The 14251-nt window shown below is 45.1% G+C and overlaps 1 protein-coding gene across 1 annotated transcript in view; it reads left to right on the top strand.

Moving 5' to 3' along the window:
* ADAMTSL3 (ADAMTS like 3) overlaps positions 1-14251 on the top strand; it is a 285901-nt gene that overhangs the window by 40667 nt on the left and 230983 nt on the right. The window contains exon 2 of the mRNA XM_081838660.1: positions 12670-12789. Coding sequence (XP_081694786.1) covers positions 12670-12789 — 120 coding nt within the window. The remainder of the gene's footprint in view (positions 1-12669; positions 12790-14251) is intronic.

Consider the following 14251-nt stretch of genomic DNA (forward strand, 5'->3'; position numbering starts at 1 on the left):
GCCAGCGTGTTGGGGGCTGGTTGAATTAGGATGAGAATGATCCTGGGGAGAGCTCTAGCAGGTTGTGGGGGACTAGGGTGGATAAAAATCAATTTTTAAAATTTTTTAAATAAAAAATCAGTTTTTTTAAATTTAAATTGGATTTTTTTTAAAAAAATAATAATCAGATTTTTAAAATAAAATGCTTTTGGAGGAAAAATCTTTCTAAATATAGTTTTCTGTTTAAGTTACATTATAGTCCAAAGGCTATTCATCAGGCAATAAGGATTTGTTTTAAGTTTTTCATGTGTGCTAAAACTCAGTCTGAGTTTTGTTTTTGTTTTTTTAAAAGTTTAACCACATCAGTTAACAAACATGGATACATCTGCTATAATGTTACTCCTTTAGTTAAATAAGTTGTTTAAATTGTTATTAAGGAAATGATTATTTTTCTCCTTCCAATAAAGTACAGCAGAAAAGCTGTCCAAATATAAACAGTTAGCTTATTAAACCTCACAATAATTTCATAATCTGTCTATGTATTTCTAATAGTATAACCAAATCAGTAGTTTTTGACAGAACTGTAAAAACTACTCTGAAAATTTATTATTCCAAAAATGAAACCTTCCTCTGGTTGTAAATATTAAGACTATACCAGCAAGAATGAGTCTTTCTGTAAAAAAAGAAAAATTAAATCAAGTCTTACTGACTAGTGATTTAAATCGATTTGATTTAAATCAAATCCACCCTGTAGGGGACCCACAAGAAATGAGGGAATCATTCATCAGAGATCCAAGGTGAGGATGTGAATCATGGAGGGGTAGTTTCTCCAGTCTCTTCCCCACGCCGAGCCCCTCTGCCTCCTCAGTTCCTGCTGGATCCTCCTGTTCCGTAGAAACCTCTCGTGAGCAAACATGCCCCGGTGCAGCTGGAGGCTGGCCAGGGGTTCTGGTACTCCACATAGGGTGAGGCTACTCTCTTTGCAAGAACAGGAGATGCCCATTCCATCTCCCAGGTCCAGGAGAAGCCAGAAGAGAAGAGCAACAGAGGTTGCAGCCTGTGTTGTTGGAGCAAAGCACCTGCAGAAATGTCCCCGTCCCCCCTCCATCATTCAGCCCATTCCCTACTTAAGTCAGAGAAGGAGAGAGCTAAGGGTTGGGTCTGCATAGCTAGGAAGTCTGCATTGTGTAGTAATGAATAGGGGATCAGCAATGTGGAGGATTGCCTAAAGTACCGTATTTTCCCGTGCATAAGACTAGGTTTTTTCACCAAAAAAATAGGTTTAAATTTGGGGCTCGTCTTATACATGGGTAGTGCTGAGGGGTGTTTTCTTAATTTGGAGTCCCCCCAAAATAGGTAAAGGTAAAGGCACCCCTGACCATTAGGTCCAGTCGTGGCCGACTCTGGGGTCGCGGCGCTCATCTCGCTTTATTGGCCGAGGGAGCCGGTGTACAGTTTCTGGGTCATGTGGGCAGCATGACTAAGCCGCTTCTGGCAAACCAGAACAGCGCACAGAAACGCCGTTTACCTTCCCGCCACTTTGACATGCTTTCAAACTGCTAGGTTGGCAGGAGCAGGGACCGAGCAACGGGAGCTCACCCCGTCGCGGGGATTCGAACCGCCGACCTTCTGATTGGTAAGTCCTAGGCTCTGTGGTTTAACCCACAGCTCCACCCGCGTCCCTCCCCCCCAAAATAATCTTATACACAGGGGCGTCTTATACACGGGAAAATACGGTACCTTAGGGGCTTATGCATCGCAGTAGCCTAACAAAAGACTTTGGAAAGGAACTTCTGCCTGCTGTTTTGGGGAGCTGGGAGTCTGGACACAGTAGTGGTGGGCAGGCTCTGGGACAAAAGTGAGTGTGAAGCAACAAATATTAATTTTCTTGGAGGACTTTTATCTTCCACCCAGGCCAGGAAGAGCCATTAGCAGAGTTCAAGCATACCTGGAAGACCAGCTCCCTGCCCTGCAGACCTTTTCCCACCCTGACTGACTCCAGCTACAAAAGCTTGAGGCTGCGGAACTGACTCTTGGGCTGGGGGTTTGTTTAGGGGTTTTTGTTGTGGGGGTTGTTGCTGTTGATTGGTATAATTCTCTCCCCCCCCCCATCTTTATTTTTTGCTGAAGCAAAAAGAAAAGAAAGATGCCCATTTGTGCCATCTGTAACACAGGTGGCATGCCATGAGAAAACATGATGTGAATCAGCCTCTTCAAAGTGTCCCCCAAAGTTGAACTGGGCAGAAGACTGAACAACACGGGGAAGGGCTTGTGACCCTGTGATAGGAAAAAGCTTACTTTTCTGCCTTGCCCTGAATGTGAAAAGGCATTTTTCACGAAGGTCCAATCTGGTACATGATTGACGTTTAATAACAGAAAGAAAGCGGTGGAAAGATTTTGGGACACCTTGCACGGAGTTAATTAACTCTCATGCCACAGGGGAAAAGTCTCTTCCCATTCAGTGCTGTTGCCTTTGCTAAAAAGGGTGATTTTACATTACACATACTTCTGTAAATCAAGAAAATCTTTAATAAAAAAAAATGGGGAAAAAATAAATAAAACTCTACTAGACTGCACCATTAGCTAATCCATTGCAATTATCAATTTTTATCTTTAACTTTTTACAGCTTCTTTTGTACATTATGGTTAAATTTAATATAATTAAGCTTGATGTTCAATTAAAACTGCCCACTATGCTAAGCACAATGCCAGAAAAGACGATAGTAGATTATCTATCTTGCCATCTAAACAGCAAACATACCTATTATACCACCTTCCTACCACCTGCTGGACAATAGTGTTTCAGTGGTTTGCGACCATCTTTCAGTGGTTTGGAAAGCCTTGACCAGCAATGATATTCCATGGATATTTTTTAACCTGATGGTTGCTGAATTACAATCTTTGTAAAATAAATACAATTGGGGGGGGGGGTGATTTTGAAAGGAAATGCAAAAAGGAATTCTCTTTCAGCTAATTATAACAGAGTCTATTAGCAGTGATGGAAAGGGGTTGCACTTGGACTTCTCTGGAAATGCAGCCACTGAAGTTATTTTAATTAAAGCTTGTCTGTTGATACTCGTTTATTCCCAGCGGGGGGTTATTGGCTGAACTGACGGTGCTGCTTGCATTAGATGTGATACTGGATTTGAGAATTAATTAGGACAGGGTTGCGGACTCCTGCTGGAGTTATCACGGACTCTCACAATTGGGGCCTTTTCCGCCAATCACATTGATATGAGGAAGTGCAAATATATGAAGGTCAAGATAGCCGGACCAGTTTTATAAAGGCCTTTGCTTCTTTGGGGAGAGTCTTGGCCATCAAAATCCCTGTAGGCAGTGTACGCCCACACTCTGCTTATACGAGAAGCTTAGGAGCCGGGCTCATAATTGTAGTCAAACCCTGAAGTAGGAGTGACTTGGATGGGAGTGAGACCTAAGGGGAAATAGCAAGAATGAGGCATGAGGAATAGAGCCAGGATCTCAGGGCAATAAACAAGGCAGATATCCAGCATTGAGCATTTACTCAAGCGGAGAATTGCTGCTACAATGAACAGGCAGCCTCATGCCTGCAGCTGAGGCCTTATATAAAGCTCCTGGGTCATTCGGGGTTGGTGAGTAGTACAGCCAAGCAGAACTCTGTGGGTGGAGTGAGTGAAGCCACTTAAGGGTTGAGCCCTCCTGGCTTCATCACTGCTGAGCAAGGCTTTGAGCCTTGGATCTCCCACAAGCCGCTGGGTTCAAAATGTCCTCCCCTGGCCTGGGGATGGGCTTAGTAAGTGCTGAACTCAGAATAGCCGAAGAAATAATTCTGCTACTTTTGGATCTGTGACGCGGCAGCTAAAAAAGTCAATGCAATTCTGGGCTGCATCAATAGGAGTATAGCATCTAGATCAAGGGAAGTAATAGTGCCACTGTATTCTGCTCTGGTCAGACCTCACCTGGAGTACTGTGTCCAGTTCTGGGCACCACAGTTCAAGAAGGACACTGACAAACTGGAACGTGTCCAGAGGAGGGCAACCAAAATGGTCAAAGGCCTGGAAATGATGCCTTATGAGGAACGGCTAAGGGAGCTGGGCATGTTTAGCCTGGAGAAGAGGAGGTTAAGGGGTGATATGATAGCCATGTTCAAATATATAAAAGGATGTCACATAGAGGAGGGAGAAAGGTTGTTTTCTGCTGCTCCAGAGAAGCGGACACGGAGCAATGGTTCCAAACTACAAGAAAGAAGATTCCACCTAAACATTAGGAAGAACTTTCTGACAGGAAGAGCTGTTTGACAGTGGAATTTGCTGCCAAGGAGTGTGGTGGAGTCTCCTTCTTTGGAGGTCTTTAAGCAGAGGCTTGACAACCATATGTCAGGAGTGCTCTGATGGTGTTTCCTGCTTGGTAGGGGGTTGGACTCGATGGCCCTTGTGGTCTCTTCCAACTCTATGATTCTATGGATCCCACCTTCAGCTCCCTTTCCCAAATTCTTGCTGTTTTTATACTGCTCTGCAGTGTACCCACAATCTTTGTGGGGAGCAGGCAGGGCTTTGCAGGTACCAACTTGCTAGATTTATTTTTTATTATAAAAAACATGCAGTGGGTCTATGCTATAAGGAAGCAGCTGAGGTCAGACATTTTCCCAGTACAATGGTACCTCAGGTTACAGATGCTTCAGGTTACAGACTCCGCTAACGCAGAAATAGTACCTCAGGTTAAGAACTTTGCTTCAGGATGAGAACAGAAATCACGTGGTAGCGGGAGGGCCATTAGCTAAAGTGGTACCTCAGTTCAATAACCGTTTCAGGTTAAGAATGGACCTCTGGAATGAATTAAGTTCTTAACCTGAGGTACCACTGTACAGGCACTCCCCCTCCCCCCAAGGCACGAGCACATATACATGTGGCACAGGGAAATAAATATTGATTGGCTGCTCCTATCTGTGGCTCAGATCCCCACTCCTGGCACTGTGGGGCGTGTGTACACCCACACACCCATTAACAAAATGAAGGACATCATCCTCTTTCTATGCTCCTCCAGATGGAAACATGCAGATGGGGACAGGTATACCCCTGCTGTAAGTTGCTTGCATACTGTCTTCTCTTGTATATTATTTACTGCAAAGCTCGATGACTACGCTCTTTTGCGACAAAAAGTCTGATTACCGGAACGATGTCTGAGCACTGAACCACTGGTATATCACAGGTGGACTCTTTATTATTGCGTTTGCAATTGTTCAAGATAACATCTAATTTGGAAAGGGAAGAAATGAGCACTGAACCACTGATATATTTACAAGTGCTCTATTTACTGCATTTGCAGTTGTTTAAGTAAGATAAAACCTATTTTGGAAAGGAACTACTTTTGCCATTTTTATGGACATTTATTGTTTGTTTTGAAGATAGTTTCCTAAGTGATATTGTCTTATGTCGATTGAGATAGGCAGGGGGAAGGGACCAGAACATATGGGATTGGCATCCGTCTGCTGTGCCGCTGGGTCCTAAAGCAGCTCTTGGCATCCTAGAGAATAGGCGCCCCAGTGTGCCACTAGCTGCATGGCCCCGGGCCAGTGGGAGAGGCGCACATCCATCTCCTAACAAAGTGGGGGTGGGGCGCGGAAGAGAAGAGAGGTGGTGGGAAGAGAGTGTGAGTAGCTGAGCCGATTGGGGATGCTGAGGGCGACAAGAGCTGCTGGGACAAAACAGAGATGGGAGGAGGAATTCAAAGAAGTGAACAACTGCTGCCCGGAAGTCGCTTGGGGCTGCTGCCCAGGAGAGACTGGAGGGAAGGCTTGGGGCAGCAGCCCTAGCAGTGTACTTGTGTCCCTCCCTCCCTCCCTCCCTCCCTCTCTCTCCCTCTCCCTCTCCCTCTCCCTCTCCCTCTCCCTCTCCCTCTCCCTCTCCCTCTCCCTCTCCCTCTCCCTCCTCATCCTGCACCTTCCTTGTTCACGTGGCGTGCTCCCCACTTTACGAAATTTCACTTACATGCGCAGAGGCCCGGAACGTGACCCCTGCATAAGTGGGGGAATGCCTGTATATAGATCAGTGGTTCCTAAAGTGTGTGGTAGCACCCCTGGGGGGGATTACCTAGGGAGGATGCAAAGAAGCAAGGGGCGAACATTGGGGGGGGGGCGCGCTGGAAGTGTAAACGACTTGAAAAGCTAGTATCAGTGGATCAAGTTCATCAATTTAGTTGAATTGATTGTTTAAAATGTGTTCTGAATAAATGTGCACTCTCTTGAATTTTATTGTGTTATTTTCTTCCTTAGTGGTTTGTGCAAAGCAGCATTCTGAATACAGTGGTACCTCGGGTTAAGTACTTAATTCGTTCTGGAGGTCCGTACTTAACCTGAAACTGTTCTTAACCTGAAGCACCACTTTAGCTAATGGGGCCTCCCGCTGCTGCCGCACCGCCAGAGCACAATTTCTGTTCTCATCCTGAAGCAAAGTCCTTAACCTGAAGCACTATTTCTGGGTTAGTGGAGTCTCTAACCTGAAGCGTATGTAACCTGAGGTACCACTGTAATGCTATTTATAGGGTAGGGGGCACCAGGGATGAGTTTATGTAACCACAGGGGCGGTGGTACAAAAAAGTTTGAGAACCGCAGTCGATTAGTTGCACGGGGGGGGGGGGGGACCTGTGGGCCCGGTCACTCTGCATCTGAGTCTGCAAGCCTGCCGAGCTCACTTGTCCAAAAACCTAAATTCTTTTCTGCCCCTAGAGTGTGACCTTCTTATTTCCATTTCAATTTGTTTCTCTTTATTGCAACCCATCCTTCACAGTTGGATTTGGCAGTATATGACTCCATTGTGATTCCACATTAGTAAATTTTATATGTAGATCCCTGTTTCCACTTCTTAGGACGCTACCAAAGTATAAGAAGGGCCCCAGGATTGCTCCTCAAGGAACTCTACCGGTTGCTTCATTGCGGTTTTGTCTTTCAACACTGCTATTTGTCTTCTTTCCTTCTAACCTTCTCTATTCCCTAATTCCCAGTATCTGTATCAATGCCCATCTTTTTTCTGTTTTCTCATACTATCAGGTGCTCTGTGGAAGTTTGTACTAAGAACACAATTCAGTAGTTCTGTCATCTGTTTCAGCGTATATTGAAGCATGGTGCAGAAATGAGTAAACTTAAGCAGTATGTTCCATCTGCCTTAGAAGTACTGTCGACTGGCTGAAACGTCTTCAGATACACAAGTTCTAAAGTATCAGCATTGGCATGTCATATAATTGTTTTGTTTTATGGACCCAGAAGTATCTTAGATTGCCATCTCTGTGTCGAATTGACTGCTGTCTAATTAGTGCTGTGCCATCAGATGAAAAATATGGTAAATGGTTATTGCCTACTGACAAGAATATGTCAAGGACAGCATCCATCACAATTTCAAACCCTTGTAAAGAATCCTGAAAATTCTGCAAAGAGAAAAATATACAGTGGTACCTTGGTTGACAAACTTAATCCGTTCTGGAAGTCTCTTCTTAAACCAAAGTGTTCTTAAACCAAGGTATGCTTTCCCACAGAAGTGGGGGACTCAATTTACAAATTGAACACCCTCAACAGGAAGCAAAACGTTCTTATTCCAAGGCAAAGTTCACAAACCAAAACACCTACTTCCGGGTTTGCAGCGTTCTTAATCCAAGTTGTTCATAAACTAAGCTGTTCTTAAACCAAGGTACCACTGTACTATGAATCAGAAAGAAAGAAAGAAAGTGATAAAATAAGTGTGCCTGGCTTGGTATCCTCTGGATATTGTTGGACTACAACTCCCATCACCCCTTGCTGGCAAAGGCTGAAGGGAGCTTTAGTCCAACGACATCTGGAGGATAACAGGTTGGAAAGGCTGCTCTTTGCAAATGTTTGTTGAATGCTATGCTTTTGCACTTGCTCCAAACGATATTTCACCCTCAGTAGTGTTTAGTAGGCTGCTGCTGTTATAAAATTTAATTTTTGCTCTCTCTTCCCATATTTTATTGGGTGCTTAATATCCAGGCCAGTAAAGATTGCAAAACTCTTTCCATTCTAACAGTTAACCTCTTGGGTTGAAATTTTCCATACTTCTGGACTGAATTCAGATTGCTGTAACTGAATGCAATCCAGAGCTATTAAAACAAACGGGAATTCTGCCACATTGGCTTCAATGGGATCAGGGTTGTTTGCATCCATAGGCTGCTGTTTTGCCCAGCGATGGATAACTTTTCTCAACTTGATGTCAGTGACATTTTATCATTTATAGTGTTCCGCTTCTTTGCTTTAAAGCACTAGCATAGTTTGCAATAAATCTGTAATGGTCTATAATGTCTTGAATATTTTAAATGTGGGTTAATGATAGAGAGGATGCAAGCAATTTATTAATTGTCTCAATCTCATATTGGGTTCCAATGTTATACAGTTATTTGCTGAGACGTGTGGTAGATTTATTGCAGCTGGTGGGGGTGGGGTGAAATCTGGAATAAGACCGCAGTGTGAGGGAAGGTTTAATCTGGATCAGAACCATGTTGAGGACAAATGTTTACATTTCTTCCTCCGCTCACCCATGCTGTGGTCCTGATCAGGACTGTGCCTGCATAGCGTAGCAGCAGCATTATGCAAATCATTAAAAATTGCATCATTTGTTCCTAAATCATTTCCTTCATATATTTATACTTTTATTGAAAGTATTGTACAGTACTTACCTACCCTAGTGTTGCAAGCTTGGAAGCCAACGCTTCTCTCAGGAAGCATTCATGTAAGGGCTAATATGAGGATTTATTCAGAATATTATGCAAGTATTCCCACAGGCTTTGTAATAGGAGAATACAACTCCTATTTTTCACCCTGAGACCACTGTTCCAAGTTGACTCCCAGGGCTCTTCCAGAAGACCTATTTCTTGAGCATTTATCCTGATCTCATGGGAAGAAAACGGTTCCTTTAATCGCAGTAGAGCACAGAAAATTCTTTACCTCCCTTGCTCTTCCCCTTTCTGCCCTTCATGCTCTCTGTTTTTGCTCTGTCCCAGCCCTTAGCATGGCTTTTTCCAATCCCAATAATAGAATTGTAGAGTTGGAAGGGAACCCTGCGGGGTCATCTAGTCCAACCCCCTGCAATGCAGGAATCCTGCTCCCAGTCTACCCTGGGTGGGCTTCAACCCCCAACCTTCGAACCACCACCAGGCGCACTGCCCCATTGCGCCACAGCTATATCTTTGACCATTTCCTCCTCCCTCCTTGCTATTTCTCTCCCGTCACCTCCCTCTTCCTCCTCCCAGCATCTAGCCTTGCCCTTTCTCTCTCCACCACCATTTAAGCTCCATATACGCCTTTCTCTGCGTGCCAAGTGTGTGTGAATTAAGTGTGCTCTAGTCTACCGCGAGGGACTCGGGTGGCGCTGTGGGTTAAACCACAGAGCCTAGGACTTGCCAATCAGAAGGTCAGCGGTTCGAATCCCCGCGACAGGGTGAGCTCCCGTTGCTCGGTCCCTGCTCCTGTCAACCTAGCAGTTCGAAAGCACGTCAAAATGTAGGTAGATAAATAGGTACCACTCCAGCGGGAAGGTAAATGGCGTTTCCGTCTGCTGCTCTGGTTCGCCAGAAGCGGCTTAGTCATGCTGGCCACATGACCCAGAAGCTGTACGTCGGCTCCCTCGGCCAATAAAGCGAGATGAGCACCGCAACCCCAGAGTCGGCCATGACTGGTCCTAATGGTCAGGGGTCCCTTTACCCTTTACCCTTTACTTTATACCAAAATAAATAAATCATTGAACAAAGAAATTCACCTTCCCTTAAAATCCTTTCCTCCTGACATCTGGGTTTATGCCTTCCCCACATGGCAGCCCTTTTTAAAATAAAAAAATAAAATGGAAGATTTAATCCTATGAGCCACAGCTCTGTGGTGGAGCATTTTTTTTTTGCATGCATGTTCAATGTCCAGCATCTCCAAGTAGGGCTGGGGAAGAATCCTTGCCTGAAATCCCGGACAGTAGCTGCCAGTCAGTGCAGACAAAACTGAACTAAATGGACTTAAAGGTCTGACTTGGTGTAAGGTCAAGCTTCATATGTTGCTATGAGCCCACCTGCAGTTTTGAAGTGGGACAATCCAGGCACAGGTTTCTCTCCCCAAAGTGCAGACCAAAATTATATGTTATATGGGAGATCCAAATGTTTTCCTTTCAAGGAACTGCTGCCTTCATGGCTCCCACTCAGAGAAGTGCGACCCGGGAAGGCTTGTATTAGACCATTTCCCTTGTGGTATTGAAATTTATTACATTTGTTCGGTGCTTTATACAGAAAACTTCTCCAAGCAACTTAAGTTAAATGCAGATAACCAATTTTTTAAAATAAATAAAAAAATAATAATTTAAAAATGTACAATACAGTGGTACCTTGGTTCTCAAACGCCTTGGTACTCAAACAACTTGGAACCCAAACACCTCAAACCCGGAAGTAAGTGTTCCGGTTAGTGAACTTTTTTCGGAAGCCAAACATGCTCCGTTTTGAGTGCCACACTTTTGTTTTGAGTGTTACGCTGAGGTCTGTCTGTTTTTGCTATTTATTTTGCGTTTTTGTTTTTGTGGCTCTTTTTTTGTTTTTGTGACTATGTGGAACCCAGTTCAGCTACTGATTGATGGATTGTGCGACTGCAGTACATTGCTTATTGCTTTCATTTTATGGATCAGTGGTCTCGTTAGATAGTAAAATTCATGTTAAGTTGCTGTTTTAGGGATTTTTTTTAAAGCCTGGAACGGATTAATCCATTTTGCATTAGTTTCATTGGGAACGCACACCTTGGTTTTGGAACGGACTTCCGGAACAGATTAAGATTGAGAACCAAGGGACCACTCTACCTAAAATGCTGATACTATAACACGATGAGAAGGACAAGCCCTTCCTTACTCCACTAAAAGATCACAGTAGAGGCCTGATAATGATTGCTCCATGAGCATCTCCCAGGGAGAGCACTGCACAGAAAGGAAAGGGGACTATCACTGCCTGGTATGCCCTGCGGAGAACCTTAAGGTCCACAAATGACAACATTTTGGAGGTCCCAAGTCGCAAGGTGGTTAGATTGGTCTCAACTAGGGTCAGGGCCTTTTCCGTGCTGGCCCAGACTTGGTGGAACGCTCTGTCACAGGAGACTAGGGCCCTGCGGGACTTGACATCTTTCCACAGGGCCTTCAAGACAGAGCTGTTCTGCCTGGCCTTTGGCTTGGACTCAGTCTGACCCTTATGTTTCCCTCCCCTTATGGTTTTGGTCTATGGGCTACTTTTAAAATGAGGCTGCATTTTAAATGGCATTTTTACCTGTATTTTGAATTGGTTTTTCCCCCCATTATGTTTTTACTGTAAGTTTTATTGGTGTTAGCCGCCCTGAGCATGGCTCTGGCCGGGGAAGGCGGAGTAGAAATAAATAAATATTATTATTATTATTATTAGCCTATGGTCTTTTGGCCACCCTCCTGTGGGTGAGGCACAAAGGGATTTCTCAGCCAAGGTGCTTTTCCGATCAAAGCTGCTTCTCTCCCCCACCCCAGCTGTGTGCTCCAAAAGGGGGAAAATAACAGGGGATTATTTTTTGTCTGGAAAACAGCACCAGAGCAAAAGGGTTAAATGCCTCCTTCCCCGCTGTTGCTGCGCCCCAGTCAAATTAACTGCCCTCTGCAGCTGCATTATTCAATTCGCCTATTCCATCCATCCCCCTCCCCCCCCCCGCCTTAGTCAACATCTCCCCAAGATTTTGGAATTAACACCAGACAGTGAATATACACTTTAAAAATATTTTGGCAGCCCGGTTTTATAATGCTGTTTTATTGCTTCTGTGCATTAGCTGCCTTGACATTATTATTTTTGTAAAAAAATCAGGCTTTAAATAAATAACAATGAGAACTAGAAACTTGCTTTTAAAAAGGTTTGAAGGTGGTTAGGACGTTGAAATCTCCAGCCCATGTCAGTGGCGTAGCGTGGGGGGTGCCAGGGGTGCCGGCCGCACCGGGCGCAACATCTGGGGGGGCACGAGTCCAGAGGGAAGGGACAAGTTCCTTCCTCCGCCAGGCTCCCCGCCGCCACCACCGCCAGCCTTGCGCCCTAGCGCTCGCGCGCCCCCCGCCGCCACCGCCGCTGCGGCTGGCTGCGCTCCACTCACTGCTCGCAGGAGGAGCAGCCGCTGCAGCAGCGCCGACGCCACCACCAACGCCTGGCCGGGCACGGGCAGCCTCCGCACCCCGACGCCGACGCCATCCCCTCGGCCCAGCCATAGGCGGCGGCTGCTTCTGCCAACTGGGAGGGAGGAGAGCTCCGAGGGGCCTCGCCGCGCCCTGCTCTCCCCAAAACCCTCCGAGAGGAATCATTTCCGTGCCCTGCTCTGGTTCGCCAGAAGCGGCTTGGGTCATGCTGGCCACATGAACCGGAAGCTGTACGCCGGCTCCCTCGGCCAATAAAGCAAGATGAGTGCCGCAACCCCAGAGTCGGCTACAACTGGACCTAATGGTCAGGGGTCCCTTTACCTTTAGTCTACCGCGACCTCTGGCCTCACCTTTTCCTAGCTCCCCCTGTTGTAAGCTGCCCTGCCTTGTCCTTCACCCCATCAGCCCCAGTGGGCAGTTGTCCCTGCTGCAAAGCCTCCCCCCTGGTCACACGGCATAGCAGGTCTTGCAGATGGGTACTCATGCTTCTGAATGTGTTGGGATTTTCTTTTTCACCAGCCGTAATACGATCTCATCTAATCTTTTACAGACGAGAGCAGAACAGTCCCAAGGTGCATACTTCTTGCCTGAGTTTGCATTATCACCACAAGGAAGCTTCTTGGAAGACACCACAGGAGAACAGTTCCTCACCTACCGCTACGACGATCAGGTTTGTCTGCTGAATATGAAAATTATGGAGTTCTTTTTAATCTTTCCAAGGGAACAATGGGGCATGTGTGCTCTCAAAGCAGGCCTGTTATCTTAATGTCTGGTGCAGTATTTATAAAGGGACAAATAGCAGTTTTAATATTACCATATTTTTTCGTGCATAAGACGACCCGATGTATAAGATGACCCCTGTTTTTTGAACCCCAAAATAAGAAATAAATAATTGCAACATTCCATGTATAAGATGAGATCCCCAATTTTAAACTTAAAAAAATTGCAGGGAAATGTAGTCTTATACACAGAAAAAATGCAGTATTTAGTTTTACTTGTGGGCTTCATTCTTTGATGAAATTAAAAAAAAATTAAAAAATGGCACCAAGAGCAACATTGCAAAAGCCAAAAGTTATAAAAACTAATGCAAAACAAAGATGTTATAATGCAAAACATATATAAAAAAGTATTTGTACAAATGGCTTTGCTAATAGAAAAGAAACAGGGGAAAGCAGGAGATGCAAAAAGGTATGTAGAATTTGGTCAGGAATAGTGCCAAACCATGGTTTAGTGCTCCTAAATGCGCCATTTTGTATGCATGTTCCTCTTTCCTTCATGTGCTATGATACTCTTCCTGTCTGTCAGCAAACAAATTGGATTTTGGAACCAAAGCTAGTTCATGTACAGTGGTGCCTCGCAAGACGAAATTAATCCGTTCCGTGAGGCTCTTCGTATAGCGGTTTTTTCGTCTTACGAAGGAAGCCCATTGACAGCTTAGCGGATTAGCGCTATTAGCGGTTTAGCGGCTTTTAGCAGATCAGCTGATAAGCGGCTTATCAGCGGATCAGCTGATAAGCGGCTTAGGGCTTAGGAAAAGGGGGGGGGAGGGAAAAAACCCGCAGGAACTCGCAAGACATTTTCATCTTGCGAAGCAAGCCCATAGGGAAATTTGTTTTGCGAAGCGCCTCCAAAACGGAAAACCCTTTCGCCTAGCGGGTTTTCCGTCTTGCGAGGCGTTCTTCTCACGGGGCACCACTGTAGTGTCTAACTAAGGTTTGGCCATAATATTGCACAACAGTTTAATAGACAACTATAGAAGGGGAAATTGCATCATAGTCAGAGGTAGTCCTACCACCTAAGAAAATCGTCTCAGCTGGCAGGTTTGGGACACAATTACATGTGCAAAATCTATTATGACATTGACTGATGCAAGTTCTCCTGAAATGAGTGCCGGAAGCGCAGCAATGTGGCTTGTGCCCTAGAGCATCTTCTGAATTGTACTTTGTTCAAAGGGGGTACTGTTTGGATTTCCCCACACTTGGTACCAAGACGACCTTGTCATAGATCATTCAGCTTTTCTGGCACTTGCCCGTTTAGCATCTTGGGAAGGGCCAAATCTGATTGCGTTCATAATGCAATTTGAAGTATGTGTAGCTTGTAGGGAAAGACCTGCCAAAGAAGCTGAAAAACAT

The sequence above is a fragment of the Podarcis erhardii genome, assembly GCF_964252035.2.
Source record: "Podarcis erhardii genome assembly, chromosome: 14".
Taxonomy (NCBI): domain Eukaryota; kingdom Metazoa; phylum Chordata; class Lepidosauria; order Squamata; family Lacertidae; genus Podarcis; species Podarcis erhardii.